Genomic DNA, 25,202 nt, shown 5'->3' on the forward strand with positions numbered 1-25,202 from the left:
CAGCTAAACAGTGTTACTCATATCATCTGTAGTGGGCAGAGCAGACAGATTTTTAGAATGGTACCCTCACATTAAAATAGAACACTGACAATGTCCCTTTTGCAGAAGTGCATGAAAGACAAACAAATGTACCTATGTCTGCTTCCTTACACGTTAGATTTGTAAAATCTACAGAATGGCCTTGTGACTGTAATCATTACAGGATGTTCTGCAGCTTTCAGAAAGAAGACCGTTTTCTGCTCACTGTTCTTTTAATGTGATTAATGTCAAAATGCAGCACTGACTAAAATATAACAATCAAGGGCACATTTGTTAGCATTTCTTTCAAACAGTCAGTTAGCTTTCTAGGTCCCACACATGCACTATAAGGAATTAGCCTCTTCATGTTGTCATGCAATGCAGTCTTGCTTGTATGTAACATGTATGTACTACAATGAAAGCCCTGCCACATATGACAAAACCGGAAAGAATGGACTGCGGGAGCGCATGCGTTCCAAGATGGCGGATGCGTTGTAAGCCCTGTCATAGCCTGCAATTTTTTGCCGATATTTTGCAGACAAATTGCAGTTTTATGCCTGTAACTGCATAAGAACGGAGATTTCACATGCCCTAATGCCTATCTGTCAGGGACCCCGCAAGTCTTACCTGCTGCTTGCGAAGTAATCTCGCAGAGACGACATGTGCTATCGCCCACGTACCCACCCTACGCCAGTTGAGACGTGTACACAAACCAGGATGGAGATGGGATCGGGGAAGGAAGCTAAAGATGACTGGGCTGGTGTCCAGAAGACCAGTAGAGGACCTCCATCTGTTCGGGGCATGACCATGAATTTGGCTGGTAGGGAAGACAAGGGGAAACCTTGTTACAACGGGCACAGACAAACCCTCTTCTTGTTCATTCCTTACACACATGCGGAAACATTAATTACCTTGCAATTAGAAACACCATATATATAGAGGTCAACTGTTTAAACAGGGCCTGAAGTAGCGCTCCTGCACGGTCAAGCATAAGCAAAAAAAAAGCGCTCCAGTGCGGTACAGTACAAAGTAACAAGCGCTCCTGCGCGTTTACAGACAAATGAAAATAAAGCGCTTCAGCATTGCACAGTACAAAATAACAAGCGCTCCTGCGCGGTGCAAAGGGAAACAGACAAAAGCGCTCCAGCGCGGTGCAGCAGGAAACAGACCAGGCGCTCCTGCGCATTTCTATACTAAATAACCAGATGCCAAAAGAACGTGCGAACAATCCAGGGTCAATAACACTGTCAATGCACAGCCCAGCGCGCCAGCACTGGATGGGGAACCAAGGCTTTGACAAGGCAGTGCGCGCTAGCAGGGAAACAGTAGCAATGACGTAAGGGAAACGAGGCAGCGCTCCAGCACGGCCTCGGTATACTAGGAAGTGGCGTCCGATGCAGATTCAGGCATCTGAGGAGGGCAAATGTGTTAATCCGAAGCGCTGAGCCAGCGGGAACGGCTGCGGTTAGGCGGTTTACCCCGGAAGCGTTGAATGACGTAGCAGCAGTTTCCAGTAGCAGAGAACAGGACCGCTAACTGCCTGTATCTCGGAAGTGAGGAATACTAATTTCCGTATGGTTGAAGGAGCACAGACGCAGAGAGCAGACAATCGGGGGGCAGTGACCCCACCGGAACCATGACATAACCCCCTCCCAAAACAGAACCCCCACCCAATGATGCAGTCTCAAACAGGGGTGGCAGGGCGAGGACTAAGTGGGTGACAGACATGGAAGGCACGAACCAGTCGGGGGGCGTGACGTACGTGAGACTGGGGCTCACAGGACCGCTCCTCCAGACCGTACCCTTTCCAGTTCACTAGGTAAAGGGTCCCACTTTGCATTCTGCTTCCAGGAGGCGCTTAAAAACAGACACGGGCTCCCGCAGCTTGGGTGCCGCTTTGCATTCTGCGTCTGCTCCTTGCAGTCACCGGTCCAGGGAGGACTGCAACACCCAGCCTGCACCTCCCCTCACGTGCTCTGCTTCGCGCCCTGCCAACAGTGTCAGCACCAGGAGGCGCTTAAAAACAGACGAGGGCTCCCGCAGCGCGGGTCCCGCTTTGCATTCTGCATCTGCTCCTGGCTGTCACCGGTCCAGGGAGCACCGCAACACCCAGCCTGCACCTCCCCTCACGGTGCTTTGCTTCGCACCCTGCCAACATCGTCAGCGCCAGGAGGCACTTAAAAACAGACGCGGGCTCCCGCAGCGCGGGTCCCGCTTTGCATTCTACTTCTGCTCCTTGCTGTCAACGGTCCAGGGAGGACCACAACACTCAGCCTGCACGGGCTCCCACAGCACGGGACGAGCGCGCGGGCGTGCCCGGGCCGAGCACGGGCAAAGCCCTGGCCAAATGCGGGCCATCTCCACCCGTCAAAAACCAGAGGAGACCGGGCTGGCCCACCCCTCTTTCATCGGAGTCTCGCAGAACCTACTGAGGTGAGAGTGCCTACTTTGTTTCATTACCCCAACATAATCATGGAAAAGCGAGGGGAGCAGCTACCATCAAGGCCTGTCACCACAAGTATCGACAGCATGTTGGAAAGGGCTGTCAGCATTGTATCCAACGAGATCAAACTGACCGCGCCTTTCCCTCGGTATTTGAGCACTCCCTCATTCCTCCAACTTGTTGGGCATTAATTTAAATGCCAGCGCTTCTAATGGCTTTAACTCTAATTGTGCAGTTTCCCCTGATGGTACTATAACTGATACTCCCTTGCCAGTTGCAACCCCTCTGGACATTCCTACGGCCCCTGAGGCAACTATTGGGGTGAAACGCAAAAGAAAGCCCGCCAAAATTACAAGCGTTAAGAGGAAGCCACCCACCGGCCCCAGCACGTCCTGTACTGCCCTAAGTTCATGGATACGTGCTTCCCCAAACCCTAAGACTGTTGTCGCTCATGTGCACACCTCAACTATCGAATCCTGCCGCTCCATCAGTACCCCGACCGAAACCGCGCTGCCCCCCTTTGAGAGCTACAGTCATGGTGAAGCCATTATCAGCCTTATCGCGGACACTGTCTTTGAACGTGTAAAAAACGTACTCGACAGTCATTTTGCCACTTTGAGGCAACAAATGCCTTTGCTTCAACACAAGCCATCTGGAACAAATGTAATTACCCAGGATAGTCCCACAGTGCCTATCATACCAGGAAGGACAGACTCATTTGTACCATCTAATAATGTGCTTAACTCTAAACCTAATACTTTGTCCTGTTTGTCCAAACCAACCCCTTCGTTTAATTCATGTGGTGTGTATAATAAAATTAAGGAGTGTTTTGCGCTTGAGGGCAATGGCGCAGAACATAGTACCTCCAACAATGGCAGCGTAGAAAGTCTATCTGTAAATAATATGCCCCGACTTATTACTCCTGCTAGTATACCTACTGTGGCGCAGATTAACACTTTCTCAGTAGGTGGTGGGTCACGAGAGGGCGGCATTGATACCACACGCTTGTTAAGTTCCATTAGCAGTAGGGAGGTGCTAAATCTGCCTCCGGCAGCCTGCCCCCACCTAGTGGTATTGGCGGGTGTACCCCCCCTTAGGACAAATCAAGTTGAATCGTGGGATCAACATTGTTACAAAAGTGTAGACTGGTTATCTAAACATAAAGGGTTCAGGGCATCATTCATCAACAATATCATTATGGTACGTAGAGTTGGATGGGTGGGGCAGTCTCCAAAGAGCATCAAGGGAGACTGCATACTCACCAACTTTCGTAATCCGTCAGAGGCCAAATCAATAATAATGGAACAGGAGGCCGGTCCAAACATTACCACCAGTATATGGGCCTTACCCCTGGACTATTTTTATAAACCCTTTCTGGGGGCTACATTTCCCGATGTTCCACCTACTACCCCCCAACTCTCACTACACAACAGATTTCTGCCATTATTGGGCCTGGACAGCCAGGACTGACTCTCTTCCCCACTGACATCATCAGCATTACCTGAGCCAGTCTCCTTACCAATTGTGTCCCCACACAGTGAACTTGTCACCCCAATCGTACCTGACGTAGACCCTACATTAAAAATATTAAGTTGAAACGTGGCGGGCCTAGCATCCAAAATGGACCTACCTGATTGGTTGGAGCTAGTCCAGAAACAGGACATTTTAATGTTCCAGGAAACTTGGGCCACACAGGAGCTATTCCTGGAGGGATTCGAATGCTTTAATATTACAGCCCCAATCCCAAATTCCGGTCGGCCGGCAGGAGGCCTCTCAACTTGGATCAATGTCATGGCGGGCGGTTGTGCAAGGGCTCATGCTTCTAATAACGATACATTTCAGGCAACAATCTATAAATGAGGGACCTCGATCTGTTTAATTAATTTCTATAATAATGATTTCAAGAGTGTCCCAAACATGAATTTTATTCATTTGTTTAAATTTATATCTAACTTACAGAAGTCCAAATGTGTTGCCAGTCCCGTAGGAATTTGTCTAGGTGGTGATTTTAATGTCAAGCTACCGAGCGGTATTAATTCTGCTATTCACCCCACCAACAAGGCACCACTATGCAATAGGGGGACTCAACTACTAAATCTTATAAGTACCAATAACTTTTTAGATGTGATGGAGCTTGCTGCATTCCCCACAAGGGGCAAACACATAGAACCTACTTATAGAGGCAGGTTCTCGGCGTCCACCATCGATTTCATTTTTATTACACCTCCACTAGAGAGATGTGCACAACCCCATCAACCTAACCCTGAGTCTCGCCCCCAGGCCGATCCATGACAAAGAGTTTGGTGCTAGGGACTTGTCCCCTTCCACCGATAATCTCAGATTGATTTGGCGTGATATAGACAATAGAGTTTTATTTGGTAGGATGGCAAGAATATATCCAGAATTAATCGATATCTGTTTGTCTTTTAAGGAACATAATTTTGCTTTAGTTGCTGCTTTTACGCAGCTATGTGCGGGCATCAAAACCTTGCTGTCCTGGCCCATCAAGGAAACTCATTCCAGCCTTGGCTGGTTTAACGCTGATTGTTCCGCAGCGAATAGAGCTCTTCGAAGGGCGCTTCTTAAGAAACCCAGAGACAGCTCTCTTATTAAATCACTCAGACAACGCTATAAAGCAGCCATTTCAATTAGAAAGGAGGAAAAAATCAGGGAGCACTGGGATAATCTCACCCGGGCAGTCATGTTAAAAAATGGGAAGGACTTTTGGTTAGTCGTCAAAGTCATGAGGTCCTCGGGACACCCCATGACCACAATTAGTTGTAATATATCTAGTGAGGCATGGGAAGCGCATTTTACAAAAAATTATTCAGCTCCAACTATAGCCACTAATGAGCATGTGTTGGACTTGGCCCTTTTGGCAGGTTCACTCCGAATTTTTTTTCGTTCTCCTAGCCTTTTTCTGTAACCGGGTGTTGGTGATTTTAGGCCTCTGAGCACTTTAGCACTGGGGTCCAGTGTAAAGTGCATGTGCTCTTTGTGTATGTGTGGGGAGATGGGCCTGCCCTCCCATAGGAATGCATGGGGGATATGCATGTCCCTGGCAGTTCCTGGCATGAGAGGAGTGCAGGGTCGAGTTTGGTATGTGCAAACTCGTGAGAATAAACGCTGCGCAATGGTGTGCGCATATTTATGGTGACTGGTGGAGAAGTGCCACTTCTAGAAGCTGGCATTTCTGTGGACTGTGTGTCTGCCTGCCTGATGTGGAGTGCATGTCTGGCTTGTGATTGACAGGAGCTGAGAGGGCTGGGGAATTCCAGGAGCCAGGGTGAGTCTGCCCGGTGGTGAATTGAGAGATCTGCATGTAGATGGGAGGGAGGAGTTGCACCTGGGACCTGAATAGGGCTGTGCCTTCCCTCCACAATGCCGGCTCCGCCCCCTGTGGTGCTTCTGAGCACCTAGCCCCACCTGACAAAGGAGAGAGGAGCTGAGCACAACAAAGTGCTCCTAAGCTCCCCTGAACCAGTTGCATCTGGTTTTTCCCCCAGCCTTGTGCTGTGTCACAAAGGGAAAATGTTGTATAAATATAGGGGCTGTGTCCGCATAAAATTGCTCAGTGTTCAGTTCTGTTCCTGCCAGGGCGTGCTGCTGCTGGGGCCCAGGGGGGTACTACTATGAGGGCTTGCCTCCTTGTGCCCTGCATTGCCCTTTTCATCTCTAAGGATTGATTATTTGTGCTGCAGGACCTTTGCCTGCTTCTAGCGTTTTGTGAGCGCTTGATTTTGAAGGGAGAGGAGAGTGTGGGCTGTTGCAGCGCGGTGCTGCACATGGAGATAGAGGGAATCCCAGCGTGAGGGATTCCCCTGTGATGCGGCTGAGGCGGGAGCCCACCCCGCTTATGGATTATTCAGAAACGCGGGTGCCCACCCCGCTTTTGCATATTTAAATTACGGGAGCCCCCCCGCATTGGATGCCATGATTATTTGAGTTGCGGGTGCCCACCCCGCTTATCCCTTTGTTTTTATTGCGGGTGCCCACCCCACGGTTACCTAGAAAATCACCGCCGCAGCCCGAGTGAGTAATGGCAGCTGACCCGGGAGCCAGGCAAAGTTTGCCTGCTTCTGGGCGGGGACGGCGGCAGGACAGGAAGTTGTGCCCGTGTCGATGCGGGGCTCCCGTGAGTCTATGGGAGCCCCGGTGTGCCAAGGGGGCAGACGGGAGCCTACCCCGCCTCCCCGAGTACTGAGGACTAGCCCCGGGTCCCAGGAGGGGGCCCGGGTGAAATACCGTGATGCCGCGACCCCAGGCAGGACTTCCGTAGTGAAGAGGGAGTCCCGCAGGCAGCCACAGGAGACCGGGTGAAGCTGGAGTGAGGGGGGAGCCTCGTGGGTTCCTCCACCCGACATCCTGCTGACGCCAAAGGAAGAGGAGCACTAGAGGAGGAGTCCCCAGCAGATCGGGTGAGTGGGGCTCCTCCGTTGTCCATGGTGGATCGGTACCGATTGAGGCACAGGACCGATGCTTATGGGCGTCTGAGCAGACCCGCCATTGCGGGCCGCTCCAACGCTGGGCATGTGTGTTTTCGAGCCCATGGGGCTCCAACGAGGCGGACATGTTTATTTTGAGAGCCCGTGTGCTCCAACATGGGGCCAAAGTTATTTAAAAGCCCTCCTTTGCCGCGATGGGCACAGTTGCCCCGCTAGACAGTGGGCAACTGCAACGATGGGGACAGATAATTTAGAAGGGCCCAGAGAGGCTGAAGAGGCACAGATGTGCCAAGGCCCTTTACTTTATTTTGTTGATCCTCAGCTGCGCCGCACCAGAGCAGGTAGCTACACTGTTTTGCTGCATTCCTTCCCCTACGTAGTCCCAGTGGGGACCCTAGGGCCCAAGTGAGAGCCCAGGCCTACATTTGCTATGCACAGCTGCCCAGCAAGTAGTGGGCAGCTGCAACGTTTAGGCTTGCGCATTGGCGCACCCTTGACTTTCGCTGCATTGTCAGCGTGCCCTGACTCTGTGGACACAGGGTATTTGAGCCCCTTTTTGAGATGGCCAGTTGGCCAGGGGGGTTGTGAGGATTGTAGGGCACCAGGCCCTAATGTGAGTGGGGTGCTAGGAAATGTTATTCATTTAGTATGATTTACGCACCCTGTGTTATACCTCTAAATGTGGTCTTTTATGATTATAAGGTCATTTTGCATTTCATGGTTTATGCTAGTGAGATTATGTCTCTCTGTGTGATTTATGCCCCTAATGTGAGTTGCACTTAGGAGGTCAGGGTCTAATGTGTTTAGACTTGTGAGAGGATTGCATAATGTTTTTATGCTGGTGAGGTTGGCGCAGAATATAATTTGCGCCAGATGTGATGCTGTGCATAATGTAGTGTATGTTACAGGCCTATGCTAAGTACAGTGATTACCAGTGGTTACTGGTTGTACGTTTATGATCTGTTTTACTAAGTTTGATTTGTGATGGTTCTGACAGTGGTCCATGTGGCCCTGTCATGTGTACATAATCCCTTGTAAATATTGCCCAGTGCCAGTTGGCACAGTGTATATTGTGTGATTACTATTCTAATGTGTTATGAGAATACAAAGGCTATTTTTTATATAACCTTGTGTGGAATTCCTTTTGTGGTGTGCCTGGGATGTTGTTGCTGTGTGCGTGCGCAAATGCTTTACACAGTGCCACCGGGATAAGCCTGACTGCTCGTGCCAAGCTACCAAGGGGGTGAGCAGGGGTTATCTTTGGCGTGTAACTCCCTTGCCCTGACTAGAGTGGTGGTTTCTGCCTGGCTTTGGCGCACGCCTTAGCCAACCAGAAATCCCATTTCTAACAGCATGCTATGACCAAAGAGGTCCTGATTAACCTATCAGAAGTAGAGGAGGCTATTGATCAGAGCCTGGATTGTAAAGCACCAGGCCCTGATGGTCTGCCCATTGATCCTATTAAAAGTCAACCAGACTTTTGGGTGCCCTTATTGCTGAATGTTTTTAATAATGTAACTAATTTCACTACACCTAATACATGGTCCACCAGCATTATGGTGTCGATTTTTTGAAAGGATGACCGTTCCACCCCAAGCTGCCACAGGCCGATCTCCCTGATCGAAAATACGTTGAAAAATTTGGGGAGAGTCCTGTATAATAAGATTAGGTCGTGGGCCGAGGAAGATCAGATTTTACATCCTTGTCAGCAGTGCCTCAACCTCAACTTGATTATTGGTAAATATAATGTAGCCAAAAAACACCTATATACCTAGCTTTTATGGATCTTACCTCGGCCTTCGACTTTGTCAACAGGTCACAGCTTTGGACTATTCTTTTAAACTACGGCCTGGATGAGTCCCTTGTATATTTTTTAGCTTATTTACATAAAGACCTACACGCCCGGGTGAGCATCGGTAGGGGTGGCGAGGTATCCAAAGATATTGAAGTCGGTAGAGGGGTCAGGCAGGGTTGTGTCCTGGCCCCTCTCCTCTTCATTCTTTATATTAATGACCTGAATAAGTCATTGGCGACACTCAACCATGATGTTCCCTGTATTAATGGCAACAAACTCCCTGCCTTGTTATACGCCGATGATGCGGTGTTAATGGGTCGTACCCCAAAAGATCTCCGCATCTTGGTGCGGGGTTTTGTTGAATTTATAGCTAGCTTGGATCTATATCCCAATTAAAAAAAATCTTTTTTAATGCCGTGTGGGTCGAAGAAGTATTTTAACACATCGATTGTTTTAGATTCTGACAGTTTACGAAGCACTCGCACTTTCCCTTACCTAGGGCTGGTATTTGCCAGCAATGGACTGTGGGCCGATCATGTAGCTTACTGTAGGAGAAAGTTCTCCAACTCTACTAACACAATACTTGGTTTGCCAAAACCTAGGAACACGGAGGTTGTATCTGCCACCGTTAAGAGCTTTAAACTTCAATGTATTCCAACCGCCACTTATGGCGCAGAAGTTTGGGGTTTCACTAACTGTGGTAGTATCCAGGGTGAAGAGAACAGATTCTGTCGCAAAATCCTGGGTGCTCCTATTTCCTCCTCACAGTATGCTTGCCACAGGTAATTAAATGTGCCACACATTGAAGACTATATTAAGGCTCGCCATGCACTATTTTGGCTCAGAGTCTGGAAGAACCCAGCGGCACATCTTACTAGGGTGATTATATCAGGTTGCTTAAAATGTGATAGAGGGATGGAAATACCTTGGCTAGCTGCTGTTCACAAAAGTTTAACAAGTGTGAATCAGAGCTTGGTATTGTAAGTAAGAAAACCCTCCAAATGGCCTTATATGCATTACATAGAAATCTCAGATGCAATAAAGAGATTCAGAAAATGTCCGTCGCTAGATATATGCGTATTGTGAACATTTCCTATGCTCCAACTAGCTATCTTCTAAAGCCTATCGGCCGTTGGGAAAGGGGTCTATTGTTTCGGTTGAGGGTTGATACAATGAAATTCATGCTTTGTTTTCCTGCAGGGTATAACTCCAACCTCGATCATTTGCCATGCCCCTGTAACAGTCAACACAAACAGTCTATGCTGCACTTTTTATTCTTTTGTAGCTACTATTTAATACACATCAAAAGGTTTTTGATACCGTATTTTAAGGCTATATCTGTGCTCGACAACAAGGCAGCATATAGAAAGGTTATTGCTTTGGAAGATGAAGAGCTAATCTTTCGGGTTGGCTCTTTTTTTAAAGCGGCAGTGCGCACTCGCAACTCAATGTGTCCTCCCTGAAGTATGTCTATTTTATCTTGCTTTTAACCATTATTTCTTAACCCTGGCAAACATGTATTTTGATGAATATTCCCTTTGTATTAGCATCACTTTTATGCGCATCTGTTTTAAATGGAATTTCTTTATGTCCCCTTTGCTGTTGGATACATTTTAATGTACACGTTGTTGCTTATCTGCACTTTTATGGATATATTCTTGTATCCGAATAAAGACATGGAATTGAATTGAATTGAAAAGATCCTCCCCCTCGTACAACCGGAACCAAGAATAGCCCTGACCTCATACTCAATGTGATCATCCCTAAGATCTGTAGGAGGAGAAGAGACAGTGCAATCAGGGTGAACGGCACGTAGAAGGGACACATGGAAGACAGGGTGTATCTTCATCTGAGGGGGTAATGAGAGTTTCATGGACACACGGTTGATAACTCTTTCAATGACGTAAGGTCCCACAAAGCGGGGCAAAAGCTTCTTGGGGCCTTGCACGTTGAGGTTACGAATAGAGAGCCATACCCTGCCCCTTTCTTGTATGCAGGTTCCATCTTCCGCTGGTCGTCTGCGTACTGTTTATAGGTTTCTTTGGCATTGGCCAACTCGAATCGGGCCTGTTGCCAGAGGTTGCAAAGCCTGGCATGATATACCTGAACCGTGGGTAGGGGACTGTAGTTCTTCCCATGGTATTGTACGTGGATGCCTTCCTTGGAGGCAATAAAAGGGAGACATACCAATGGCAGAATGTTTGTTGTTGTTGTATGCGTATTCCACCATCCACAGAACTTCCGCCCATTTCTTTTCCACCGCCAACAGCAAGCAGCGGCGGTATTGCTCCATGGTGTGGTTTGTCCTTTCCACCTGACCGTCGGTCTGGGAGTGATATGCAGATGATAAGCATACGTCCATGTCCATGGCAGTGCACACTTCACTCCAGAACCTGGACACGAAATGCGAACCCCAGTCTGTTATCACCACAGACGGTATGTCGTGCAGTCGAACCATGTTTTGCAGGAATATCACTGCCTGCTCGGCTGCCGAAGGCAACTTTTTCAGGGGTACAAAATGAGCCAACTTCGTGAGGTGGTCTATGATGGTAAGGACAGTGGTATAACCTGATTCGGTGGCCGGCAGTTCCACAACGAAATCCATGGAGATGGTGTGCCAGGGGTGAGGAGGAACATGAATGGGATGTAACAGCCCCACTGAGGATCCTGACATGTTCTTTCCTTGGGCACAAACCACACAACAAGCTATATAGGCCCCTGTGTCTACTTCCAAGGTAGGCCACCAGAAACATCTCTGCAACAGATCCACAGTTTTGTGATATCCCGGATGATTGGACAGGATGTGATCATGACACATGTACAGGGCTTTTTGCTGGCAGGCCACCAATGGAAGGTAATATCTGTCTTCTTTATACAAGAATCCGTTCTATGCAGTTACACCTTCATGGTTCCCCACCAAGGAAGCTGGATCAGCCTGATTTATGGCATCCTGTAGTTGGGAAAGGAAATCAGAAGAAAGAATCCCACCTTGGAAACAGTGTTCAGGAATGATAGACACTGGCTCAGCGGTAGACACGGTTACGTCGGTTTCCTCAAGACAGGATAGCGCGTTGGCCTTGGCGTTCTCACTACTGGGTCGTTATGTGATATGAAAGTCGTATTCGTTGAAAAACAGACTCCATCCCAGCTTTCTGGATGTAAGGGCACGGGCTGAGCATAGGAATTGTAGGTTTCTGTGGTCCGTATAGATAGTCACGGAATGTTTGGCGTCTTTTAGGTAATGGCACCATTTCTTCGAATGCTGTCCTGATGGCCAGGAGTTCTCGTCTGAGATGGTGTAGTTAGGTTCGGCTAGTTGTAGTTTTCTGGAAGAGAATGCCACGGGGTGTAAGAGACCCGTTACAGCATCTCTCTGTGACAACACACCCCCCAGAGCGTCTTGCGAGGCATCGGCTTCCACAATAAATGGCTGTTCTGAGTCGGGTGTATCAGAATGGGAGCCATGGTGAACCTCCTTTTCAGTTCCTGAAAGGCTTGTTCAGCTTCAGAATCCCAACAGTATAGGACACCCTTGCGCAGTAATCGAGTGATGAAAGTAACGAACCTGGAGAAGCCTGTAATGAAGTGGGGGTAGTAATTGGCAAATCCCAAAACCCTCTGTACGTGCTTCATGGTGGTCGGAGATGGCCATTGCAAGATAGCTTCCACCTTCTTGTTCTGCATTTGGATTCCAGCAGGAGTGATGATATGCCCCAGGAACTCGACAGCTGTGGTGTGGAAGACGCTTTTCTCCAGTTTGATGTAAAAACCATGTTGTCCTAGTTGCCGGAGGATGGTGCGTACGTGTTGGATGTGTTCTGTAGTGGTCTGTGAATATATCAATATATCATCGATATACACTATACAGAAGATGTTGATGCAGTCTCTTAACACCTCGTCGATGAAGTATTGGAGTGCCGGGGGGCGTTACAGAGTCCATAAGGCATGACCTGGTATTCGAAGAGGCCGAACCTTGTCCGGAATGCGGTCTTCCATTCGTCACCCTTCCAGACTCTGACAAGATGATAAGCCCCCCGCAGGTCTAACTTGGTATATATGGAGGCGTTTTCACCTGGTCCAACAGGCTGGATATCAAAGGCAGGGGATACCTGTTCTTTACGGTGATGGAATTCATAGCCCTAAAGTCGATACAAGTCCTAAAATCCCAATCCTTGACCACAAAGAAAAGAGGAGAGGGCACCGGAGACCTGGAATGGCGTATGAACCCATTACGTAAGTACTCATCCAGGTAGGAGCGGAGATGTTTGATTTCTTTTTCCGTGAGGGAATATATCCGACTACAAGGAAGCATGGAGCCAGGAATCAGGTCTATTCTGCAGTCAAACGAGCAGTGAGGAGGAAGGGTATTGGCTCCTTTTTTGTCAAACACTGCAGCTAGGTCTAGGTATGCCTCTGGTACGTTTTCCTGTGTTATCATCCCCATTCGTCTCAAGGGTAGAGCGTGGACCTGTACAGCTCGGACACCAAAAGAGTTGGTCTGCGTATAACAGGAAGGACTACAATGAGCCGAATCCAAGGTTATAATCCTGGATGCCCAATCAATCCGTGGATTGCGGCTCACTAGCCACGGAAGACCCAATATCACTCGAACATCGATAACAACAAAAGCGATGGTTTCCATGTTTGTGTTTTGGAATGACATAACCATGTCCTCTGTTTGGAAATGGATGAGGCCGGAGGTAAGGTCCGTTCTGTCCACTACCTTTACTGTTTCTGGTTTAGCCTTAAGTACAGTGGCCATACCCAGGTCCTTCATATACTGGGTGTCGATGAAATTGCCGGTGGCTCCTTAATCGAGAAGGGCGGTCACCTGCCATACCTGGCCTGTCCTTGCTTGTAGGGCTACATCAACACCCAGATGATGGCTGCCACCGAAAAAGGCAGGGATCGCCGTCTTGCTGGACGAAGAACCCAGTAGTCGGACTCCTCTACCTACTGGGTTTTTTTTTTCCCGACTTGTCTCCTTTGGATATGGGAAATGTGAAAGGCCTCCTCCCTCTCGCTCGGGTAGGCTTTACTGGGCATTCCCTGGCGAAGTGTCAATTTTTGCCACATTACAAACACTGATTCTGTTTCCTTCTTTTCTCTCTTTCCTTGTTGGTGAGAGGTCCACGGATGCCGCCAATTTGCATCGGTTCAGGTATATCACTGGATGGAGTTGGTTCGTCCTTCGTTTTGTCCTTGAAGGTCAAGAATCAGTTATCGCCTCCCTTGGTTATCTCGGTCTTTAGCTCCTGTATCCTGTGGATCACTTTGACCACCAGATCGATTAATGGTCCTATTTCTTCCAGAGGTTCAGGCATCTGTGAAATTAGATCAGTTTGTCACGTAAACCCCTGTAGAATACGACACCTTCTTGGTCTCCGGCTAATGGGCCTCAATGACAAGCCCACTGAATGTTGTGATGTAATGGAGCAAGTATGTGTTGCCTTGCTTCAGACGTAGCAGTTCGTTATCTGCGACTTGAACAAAGGTGTGACGGGCGAACATTCGGTGCATCATTTCCTTGAACACTGGCAGATTGTACAACATGGGGTCGTTGTTTTCCACCAATGAAATGGACCACTGGGAGGCATTGCCACCCATGTAAGAGAGTATGAAGGCGACCTTGGATGCGTCGTCCGGAAAAGCGGTTGCTCTGGCCATGAAGTGTAGATGGCATTGACGAAGAAAGACACTGTATTTGGTGCTATCGCCATAAAAGCGTTTGGATGGAGCTAGTTGTACGAGGTGGGGAGTTATTACTTGTATGGGATTATCCTGATTGGAAGCAGAGGAGGTGCCCCTAAGGTGAACAAGGGAGGCTGTAGTAACCCCTCCTGCCTAACCCTAGAAGTGGGAGAAGGACCCCAAAGACCCATTACCCCAGCAGCCACCTGGCTTTGTAAGGCAATCATGTCATGGCGTAAGCTGAGGTTTTCTGCCTGTATGCTGGTAAGCATAGCCGCTATGTCCTGCAGGGTGATCTAGGGATCGCTCATGTCGTCCGGGCGTGATGAGTCACTTGGGCTTTGGATTCTGTCGGGTACCCCGCATGTCTTATCTGCTCCTTGCGAAGTAATCTCGCAGAGACGACATGAGCTATCGCCCCCGTACCCACCTTACCCCAGCTGAGACGTGTACACAAACCAGGATGGAGATGTGATCGGGGAAGGAAGCTAGAGATGACGGGGATGGTGTCCAGAAGACCAGTAGAGGACCTCCCTCTGTTCGGGGAATGACCGTGAATCCGGCTGGTAGGGAAGACAAGGGGAGACCTTGTTAAAACTGGCACAGACAAACCCTCCTCTTGTTCATTCCTTACACACATGCAAAAACAGTAATTACCTTGCAATTAGAAACACCATATATATATAGAGGTCATCTGTATAAACAGGGCCTGAAGTAGCACTCCTGCGCGGTCAAGCATAAATGAAAATAAAGCGCTCCTGCACGGTCAAGCATAGACCAAAATAAAGCGCTCCTGCGCGTTTACAGACAAACAAAAATAAAGTGCTCAAGAACGGTACAGTACAAAATAACAAGCACTCCTGCGCGGTGCAAAGGGAAACAGACAAAAGTGCTCCAGCGAGGTGCAGCAGGAAACAGACCAGGCGCTCCTGCGCGTTTCTATACTAAATAATCAAATCCCCAAAAAACGTGCGAACAATCCAGGGTCAAGAACACTGTCAATGCACAGCCCAGCGCGCCAGCACTGGAGGGGGAACCAAGGCGTTGACAAGGCAGTGCACGCTAGCAGTGAAACAGTAGCAATGTCATAAGGGAAACGAGGCAGTGCCCCAGCGCATCCTCGGGATACCTGGAAGTGGCGTCCGACGCAGATTCGGGCATCTGAAGAGGGCAAAGGCGTTAATCTAAAGCGCTGAGCCGGCGGTTTCCGGTAGCAGAGAACTGGACCGCTAACCGCCTGTATCTCGAAAGTGAGGAATCATAATTTCCGCATGGTTGAAGGAGCACACACACAAAGCAGACAATCAGTGGGCAGGGACCCCACCGGAACCATGGCACTACCTTATGGGTTTCACTCATTTATCTGGCCTTGGTGACGCTGCTTCCACTGTTTCAATGTTCCAGTCAGAAGCCTGCATTCCCAGAGTCTACCTGAGGGAGATTTCCTGAAAGAGGGCGGTCTAATTTAGCCTGCTGTTGTTTCTTAAAGGTTCTGTCTCTGCCTTTTGCTTCAGATATAAAGGCAACATTTTTTTTACCTAGAAAACAGAAATTGTCAATACAATCTGCATATTTTCAATCTGCCAGAAAATATTAAGGGACAAAACTGTTGATCTTTTTTGGAGAATCTCATACCTTCACATTTGAAAAAAGAATTCTCTGAAAAGTTTGAAATCGATGAGGCCCATCATGTTCCCTCATATCACATACCGACTAAATTCAAGCCAAGCCAAATGATTTTCAAAGTACTGCTACACCATCATCTTGTTTTTATTCAGAAGGTTGTCAGAGAAATCCCAATGCTAATGCTTGAAGGACATAAAGTGTATATCCATCAAGACTTTGCAAAAGAAGCTGTTCTCATGTGCAAGTAATTCTCTGACCTACGCCCTAGATTAAGAGAAGCTGAATATAAATATGACCTGTTTGATCCTGCAGTGATGCAAATATGAAAAAATGACATTTCCAAGTCCTTCACACCTCCATCCCATCTAGTTGCATATCTGATATTCATGCCTGGTGGCAATGGAATCTCAGTCTTCTACAATTGTTACCTGATATTTGTTGTTGTATAACTAATAATATTTTCTTTTTCACAATACTGGATTATGGCTTCATAGTTTCAATACTTCATATTGTATGTTCTGCACTTTAATGTTATCAATGGGTGGTTGTCTTGTTAGCGAATCAGTTCTTGTTCTTGAGCTACTTGTTTGTTCGATTCTTTTCCATCTTTTCTAATTGTTATATATATATCAACAAGCAAAGGAGAAATGCCCAAAGGCGCCAAAGAAGGAAATGCCTGAGGCATAAGAGGGCGCAAAAAGCACAACCAACGCTGGGAAAAAGCTTAATAATGGAAGACAACACTATTATCAACCTCGCCAATATAGATCTTGATCAGGCGGAAAAACAACTCCTTACATTAGGACTCTCATTCTGTCCCGAAAGTAATTTTGGTTATTGCAACACTCGCGTGGATGTGTATAAATTCATCAGGAAAATCAAATTGAGGAAGTATTTTACTATCAAGAAAAATTTGAAAATAACAAATAGAAAAGAGGAAAATCTTGACGTAACACAAATGACAACATTGCAGGCTAAAGACATATCTTAAATGTATGTGTTATACCAACTACGTGACCAGCCATCTGTAGAGATAAGTACACAGGAAGTAGCCAATACAGAAGGGGTGGACATTGCAAAACCAGGCAGTCCCTTTAAACCGACATCCACTTTTGTCCCTAATATGCCACGAGACGCTATTGATATCTACCATGAGCGAGTGATAGAAGAACTCAAAAAGCTATTTAAGAACACGCAAAAACAACGAACTATCCCTACATACAACACCAAGCAATATTTTGAGCTTATGAAAAAATTGAAAAACAACGATGCAATAGTGGTCAACAAATCTGATAAGGGTGGTAACGTAGTTATATGGGACAAAAAAGACTATATCAAAGAAGCATATAATCATCTGGATGACGCTGCCTGCTATTGCAAAAGCACTTTGATGAGTGTAAAAAATTCAGAAGAACTATAAAGATGATCTTAGCAAATGGAAAAGGGAAGGATTAATTTCCAAAGACTAACTTTCCTTTCTAAACAATGATTTCCCTGTGATGCCCAATATATACTTTATACCTAAAGTACATAAAGGGACACTGCCTGTCACAGGCAGACCAGTTGTTTCATCTATTAAAAGTACTTTTGAAAATACATCTAAGTATATCAATTTTTACCTTCAATACTTCGTGATACAGTTGCCAACTTTCATAAAAGACACTACGGATTTTTTATTCCAACTTAGCAAGAAAGAGTGGTCAGATGAGCATCGTTCTTTGACTGTGGACATCACTGCTTTATACACGAGTATAGCCCATGAGGATGTACTCAAGGCAGTGGGATGCTCTTTGGGCAAAGGACCGATTCAAATTTATTGTCGCAATCAAATGCTGTTGTGCATGACCAAGTGGTGTTTATTCAACAATGTATTTATGTTTAATAACACTGTATTCCAACAATTGCACGGTGTGGCCATGGGGCCATGCTTCTCCCCGAGCTACGCTTGCTTGCATGTGGGCTGCTGGGAGGAGCATGTCCTCAAGGTCCGGCACGCCGAAGAATGGTCCAAGTACATTATAAAATGGTGGAGATATAGCGACGACATTTTTGTCATCTGGAGGGGAACTAAAGATCAGGCCCAGAACTTTGTCGATTCCATCAATATTAACGATTTGAATCTGCAGTTTACTGCCCATATCGACAAAACCAGCGCCAATTTCCTAGACATTACTGTCCAAGCCAAACAAGGTGTAATAGAAACTAGCCTCTATAGAAAGCCCACATCCGGAAACTCGGTATTACATGCTAAGAGTTTCCATCCTCCTCATACAATAGCTAGTATTCCGTATGGAGAATATTTGCGGACTCCTAGAGCCTGCAGTACAGAGGAAGCCCGAGATTATCATCGGGAATTAGCAAAGAAACGGTTAGAGGCAAGAGGATATGTCCCTAAGAGGCTGGATATAGCTAATATAAGCAAATATGAATGACAGGACAACTCTACAAGATCCAAATAGAGAGACCACTAATGCCAACAGTGATATGGACAGAAAAACACATGGTGAGGGAGATGAGCTCAGACTAGTGACCACATATAGCAAACAGACCAAAGCAATTACAGCTATAATTAAAAAAGAATGGCCAATAGTCATGACAGATCTGACCCTTAAAAAGGTGCTCCCTCCCAGTCCAACTGTGACATTTCGAAAAGCCTACTCTATGCGAAACGATCTAGTCAAAAATAGTCCAGAGAACACTAAGTCTAGGAATTGGGTCACCCCGAAGAAAGGTTTTGTAAGGTGTAGTTCATGTAGAGCCTGTACATTTGGTATCAATACCTCTACATACAAAACATCCTTTTCAGATTTTGAGTATACACTAAGAGAACACTACACATGTAGGACCGACCATGCTGTATATGTACTTAGATGTAGTTGTGATCTATGCTATGTTGGAAGCACAAAACTTCAGGTATATATGCGTATATTGCAGCACCTCCGTGCGATTGTAAATTCTGATCCAGCATATCCAGTTGCAAGACATTTTAAAGCTGTGCATGAGAACAACTTAAAATATTTACAATATTTTGTAATAGATGCAGTACCCTTCAACAAGAGAGGTGGGAATCGAGTAAAACAGCTGCGCCAACTAGAATCTAAATATGTTATAGAGTTAGACACCAAGTTCCCGACTGGACTGAACACAGGGGAAGATTTACACAATTTCCTATGAAGAGGGTCTGTGACTACTATGTTACATGTACCAGTATCTGTTAGATTATCTTAGTCTCCCCTCAAGATGTTTTTGTTTGCTTTTTATCTTGACAGGCCTTATGAGTTTAAATATTCTGAGTTCGTATATTAACAGTGCCTCGCATTGTCTTCTTCAACCCAAGATAGATTGTTTTGATCTATTTATGATTTGGGTCACCCATGGCAAAACTGGAACTACATTATTATGAATAACTATTTATATTATTTGTATTAGAACATTGGATATTACATTAATCGCAGTAGATTCCAGCTCATAATAACATTTGCTGCTTAATCCATTGTGGGATTTGTTTTTTTTATCTTTAAGCACTGTTTTGCACATACTATTCATTTTGCACCCCTCACACCAATAGTACTTTAGCGATAGCGTGTAGGCATGAAATTTTTAATGTTTTCTATTTGGCTCATCAATTTTAATATTGCGTATTTGCACATTTGACAGGACATTTCAGTCATCTTATTCTGTACACAGGTGATATAATGATATACTACTGCTAATGTTACAACTATACATATATTTTAATATGCTAGCAATAAGCTTTTTAAATTATTTAAGAACCAGTTGTTTTAGCTATATTGTATTTATATCTGTTATGTTCTGTAGCGTATTTGCACATGTCAAACATAGATTATATTTTCATCATTACCTCCTGTATCAGTTTACATTGGCATATTTGCACATTATAAAAATGTCATATGTAGTTGCTCCGGCATAAGGAATGAATTTCCGATTTGTAGAAGTTTACATTAGTGTATTTGTACATTTCATGTAGATGCCATAGCGAAGGATGCATGTAAAAAAATAGAATGATCTGGCATATTTGCATTTGTGCGTTAGATACTAAACGGAAATGTCTGGATTTTATTTTTAAGATCTTTAAATTGCATTATGTCTAGTATACACTTTTCAATAGCAATGTGCGTTCATTTTTCGCATTTTAAATTGGAGTCATGTCTCTGTATTTACAGTGAGGTTTCCTCTAAATACGGAACACAATGTGAAGTATTTCTTTCATGTTTAGTTTCTGCTGATCACGTGAACCGGAAGTGCTATGTCGTTTAAATTTCCCGGTTTCCAATATGTCGCCAAGTGATCAAGGACACTGTCCGTGTCCGAAACGCATCTGAGACTGCACCTTTCCTTCAAATAAAGCACTGGTTATTGGCAACAGCATATTCTGTGTCCGTGGTCCTATCTGTGCACGTCCGCACGAGGATATTGCCAGCTATATATATGTGTGAGCAAGGGCACCCGCCTGAAACGCGTCAGATTTTGCAGCTCGAAGAATAAAACATTTGTGCCTGAAAATTTGGGACTCGTGTTGTTTTTGGTTCGCCGAGAGGTAGTGCTAAGACAGCCCACTTTTCTTTGATATATATAGATATATATATATATATATGTATATTACCTACTGGCGGTCGCCAGTAGGTAGTTATAGTTAGGACCCTGTTTCCATAGGAAAACCGCAACATTCTATTTGGAATAACTTTGGCGCTGGTCGACGAATCCTCGCGAAATTTTCAAAACTAATGGGGCGCTACGCTCCGCTCCTACCCTGAAAGTCTCGGGGGGATTCGTCAAGCGGGGGCTGAGAAAAAAGGGGGGTCCCAAAACGCGTTTTTCCCATGCATTTTTCCATAGGACCTTTAGACACAGCTACAGCCCGAACGGCTGAACAGAGTTACTTGAAATTTGGCAGAGAGGTAGTCTACAGGTCAAGGAAGTGCCTTTTGTAGGTCTGGTGTAAATCTGTTCAGTAGTTCCTGAGAAAATAGCATTTAAATCAATATATATATCTGTGGCAGCTTACGGTGCGCTTACCGTGCGCTTACGGTAAGCTTACCGTACGCGTACGGTGCAGTGCGCGTGCGCGATTCTGATTGGCTGTTAGATCTTAGTAAACATTCGAATCGGTCGAAACCAGGAAGCGGCGGCCACCACTTTCTCTCTCGCACTCTGAGGGGGGGAGGAAAAACAAAGGTGGAAAACATTTAAAGGGGCTGGTTAGACAGCTCCTAACCACCTAGCCTTGATTAAGGTGTCCCAAAAGAACCCCAAAGGCAAAAAATTCAATTTTAAATTTTTTCGAAAAAACGGCGATTACGCTTACCGTACGCGTACGGTAAAAATTAATTATTAAAAAAAAATTATCCACATTTTCCCCCACCCCGTGTGCAAATGGTGCCCGCTGGGCACCATATGTGCTTGGCATATATATGGAGACGAACATTTAATATTGAACATTTCACAACGAAGCGCATAATATGTCCTCCGTGTGCGGACGGTGCGTGAAGCGCATCGTGCGAACAAGGCCCCTCTAGCGTAACGTGGGCACGCGGTGCGCGTAGCGCACCGCATGCCCACCGTGCGTGCACGGCACTAACTGCGTAAAGTGGGCGCACGGTGAGCGAAGCGCACCGTGCGCGCACGGAACGAACTGCGTTAAGTGGGCGCGCACGCCACGAACGGCGTAAAGTAACTTAGCATTTAAAAAAACGTACAAATTCACTGAAAAAACCATAGGTTTCACACACGTTATAGTTAGGAATTAGCATTTAAAAAACCTTGCAAATTCAATGAAAAAACCATAGGTTTCACACATGTTATAGTTAGCTGGACATTTTACTCATAAAAAACCAATGAAATTCCCCCGTTATAGTTAGTGCAGGCAACTATAACTCACGCGACCGCAATCCTCTGCTGATGACATATGTGTCTTTATGAAAAAAAAATATTTGTAATATATGTATAGCTAAAATTTAATGGAAGAAGACATGGGCAAATAAGTGTCTAAATACAGTATTAGCATCAGCAGAGGACTGCGGTCGCGTGAGTTATAGTTGCCTGCACTAACTATAACGGGGGAATTTCATTGGTTTTTGAGTAAAATGTCCAGCTAACTATAACATGTGTGAAACCTATGGTTTTTTCATTGAATATATATATATATATATATATATATATATATGTTCACAGAAAAAACCATAGGTTTCAGGCACGTTATAGTTAGGAATTAGCATTTAAAAAACAACAGAAATTCACTGAAAAAACCATAGGTTTCAGGGGTGTTATAGTTAGCTAGACTTTTCACTTGTACAAAACCATTGAAATTCCCCCGTTATAGTTAGTTCAGCTAACTATAACTCGCGCGCCCGCAATGCACTGCTGATGACGTCACATATTACATCAATCATGACATGGTCAGTGACATCACTCATGACATCACTGATGACATCTCAAATGACATCACTGAGCTGCCGATGATGTACTCGGCTGAGCTTCTGAGGTTGGGCTCCGGTGACTTACTGAAGAGTTTTCTTCAGTATGTCGAGCAAAGGTCCTGGGATGTTTATCCCTAATGTTTTCTCATCATAGAATGATTTCCAAAGGAATACTTCTTCCTTGGATCTCCTCTAGATAAAACACGGTCACAAAGTGTGCAAGTGACCAATGGAGCATTGACCTTTTTCTGCCCCTCTGGAAAAGTAAAATACTCCCACACAAAAGAATCCTTTTGTTTCCTCCTTCTCTCTCTGATGATGGTGCTGCTAGGCTCACTGTCAGAAGAGGTCTGCTGCTCTGCCATTGTATCTCAATGTCAATTCAGCTCCTTCTCCTAGGGGATCTCAAGCAGTAATGAGGGGAATGGGTGTGGTGTGGGAAGTTTCTGGAACTGAAAGTAGTTTCAACCAATGAAAAGTGTTTTTTGTGGATCACATGACCTACCGTGCGCGCTCCGTAAGCTTACGGTACGTGCTCGTAAACAAGTACGCATGCGCAAACATGACGCTTACGAAGCGCTTACGGAGCACGTACGTAAGACGCACTCGCGCATGCGCATTACACGCCCCTGTGTAACCGCGACGTTGCTTCCGCGCAACGCACATGCGTGTACGCGTACGTCACGTACGTATCACGTAAGCGTACTGTACTTATGACGTACGGAGCGCGTAGCGTCAGCTTACCGTACGCGCATCGTATCACGTAAGCGCACCGTACTTATGACGTACAAAGCGCGTAGCGTCAGCTTACCGTACGCGCACGGTAAAAAATGCATAAAAAAAATATTAACCATTCCATAATGCAGGATATAGTACATATATTATTTTATACATAGGTTTACCAAAAATCTCAAAAAAAAATTTGCATTTAAAAAACCGTACAAATTCACTGAAAAAACCATAGGTTTCACACACGTTATAGTTAGGAATTAGCATTTAAAAAACCTTGCAAATTCACTGAAAAAACCATAGGTTTCACACATGTTATAGTTAGCTGGACATTTCACTCGTAAAAAACCAATGAAATTCCCCCGTTATAGTTAGTGCAGGCAACTATAACTCACGCGACCGCAATCCTCTGTTGATGCTAATACTGTATCTTTAGCTATACATATATTACAAATATTTATTTTTCATAAAGACACATATGTCATCAGTGATGTAATATTTGACATCATCAGCAGAGGATTGCGGTCGCGTGAGTTATAGTTGCCTGTACTAACTATAACGGGGGAATTTCATTGGTTTTTTACGAGTGAAATGTCCAGCTAATTATAACATGTGTGAAACCTATGGTTTTTTCAGTGAATATATATATATATATATATATATATATATATATATCCAATCGCAACAGGTTACCCTAAATGGAAGAGCCACCACAGGTAGTTGTTATTCCAATATTTTAATCACGAAGGCTGCAAACAAGGTGAAGAAAAAATGGCATCAAATCTTGCTGCCAGACGCGTTTCAAGTCTTTTAGACCCTTAATCATTGGCATCCCATGTATCACACATATATATATATATGTGTCGCACGGCACTACAGGGACCATCATTTCTCTGATTCCACACTACTCAGATACTTTATTCTGGAACAAATCCCCAGCAATCCCAGGGGAGGAGACAGGGTACTGAGGTTGAGACAGAGGGAATCCAAATACATTGTTGACTTTCAAAGCAAGGACCCTGGTGGTCTCAATCAAGACGAAGAATTGGCCATACACCTTAGAGAATGATGTATTTGGATTAATTGCCAATATGTTTATGCTTGATGTACATATGGTTGTATTATGTCTTGTCGTTGCAACTAGTGTGCACTTTCTTCCCTTCTTCCTATTTTAGAACTTGCACTAGAATTGTGTACGATGCAGACTCATTTGCATCTGTTTTTAACAATATTTTCTCATTTTATTTTATTTTCAGGAGGAGAGGAAGGGGCCCCAACACTGACACTCACTCTGCACGGGCAGCCTACCCTCTCTCCCCTCCATGTCACCGAGGTCATCACCAGTTCTGGACACATGGGCGTGTGAAAGACTTTGGTCCATCTCTTGGTCATCACGGTTAGCCCCACTTGGGGAACACATACTATTCTCCCTCTGTCGCTTTGTATTGTCCACTGCTTAGCTCGTTTTGACATCCCGAATACACAGGTCACTTCTTTTACCTTTGTATTTTCTCTCCACTTGGAGTCACATGGGGTGGTCTGAACAATACACCGCAGGCACTTGCCAGGTTCCAGAACACTATGTAGTTTGGAAGTCATTAATTGTGTCTACTTGTTTTGTTGCTTATTTGTTCTCAATGCAGCAGTGGGGCAACATGTGAGCGATTTTTTCCATGCTTATGCTGTCATTTGACCACTCTAAGATGGCCGCCACAGTGGGATACTGTTACCATGTATTTGGTCCTTTGTTTGTTTTCACAGCTCTACACTCTTTTAAGTTCGTTGCCACCATAGCACTGTTATTCACGTGATCAAGGCTTGTAAGTCGAAACGCGTTGTGAATAAACACCCGTTTCTCCGCTATCTGTGTCGTTCTACTTGGTTCCTGAGAGCGCACGATATCTGACATTTGGAAAATTTAATTTCCGGCGTGCTCCGCCGGCGTGTGCGCCAGCTCCCTAGGGTCCCAGCAATCAGCAGGAGCGCTGTCTTTGGAGTTTTACTATTGAAGATTGCAC

General features: G+C 45.6%; 1 protein-coding gene across 1 annotated transcript in view; it reads left to right on the forward strand.

Moving 5' to 3' along the window:
• The window catches only part of LOC146817387 (uncharacterized), a 65,050-nt gene extending 40,051 nt beyond the window's left edge, over window positions 1-24,999 (forward strand). The window contains exon 4 of the mRNA XM_085609631.1: window positions 24,441-24,999. Coding sequence (XP_085465757.1) covers window positions 24,441-24,550 — 110 coding nt within the window. The 3' untranslated portion in view covers window positions 24,551-24,999. The remainder of the gene's footprint in view (window positions 1-24,440) is intronic.
• Window positions 25,000-25,202: the final 203 nt, after the last annotated feature.

Source organism: Triturus cristatus, chromosome 6 (assembly GCF_964204655.1).
Source record: "Triturus cristatus chromosome 6, aTriCri1.1, whole genome shotgun sequence".
In the NCBI taxonomy this organism is placed as follows: domain Eukaryota; kingdom Metazoa; phylum Chordata; class Amphibia; order Caudata; family Salamandridae; genus Triturus; species Triturus cristatus.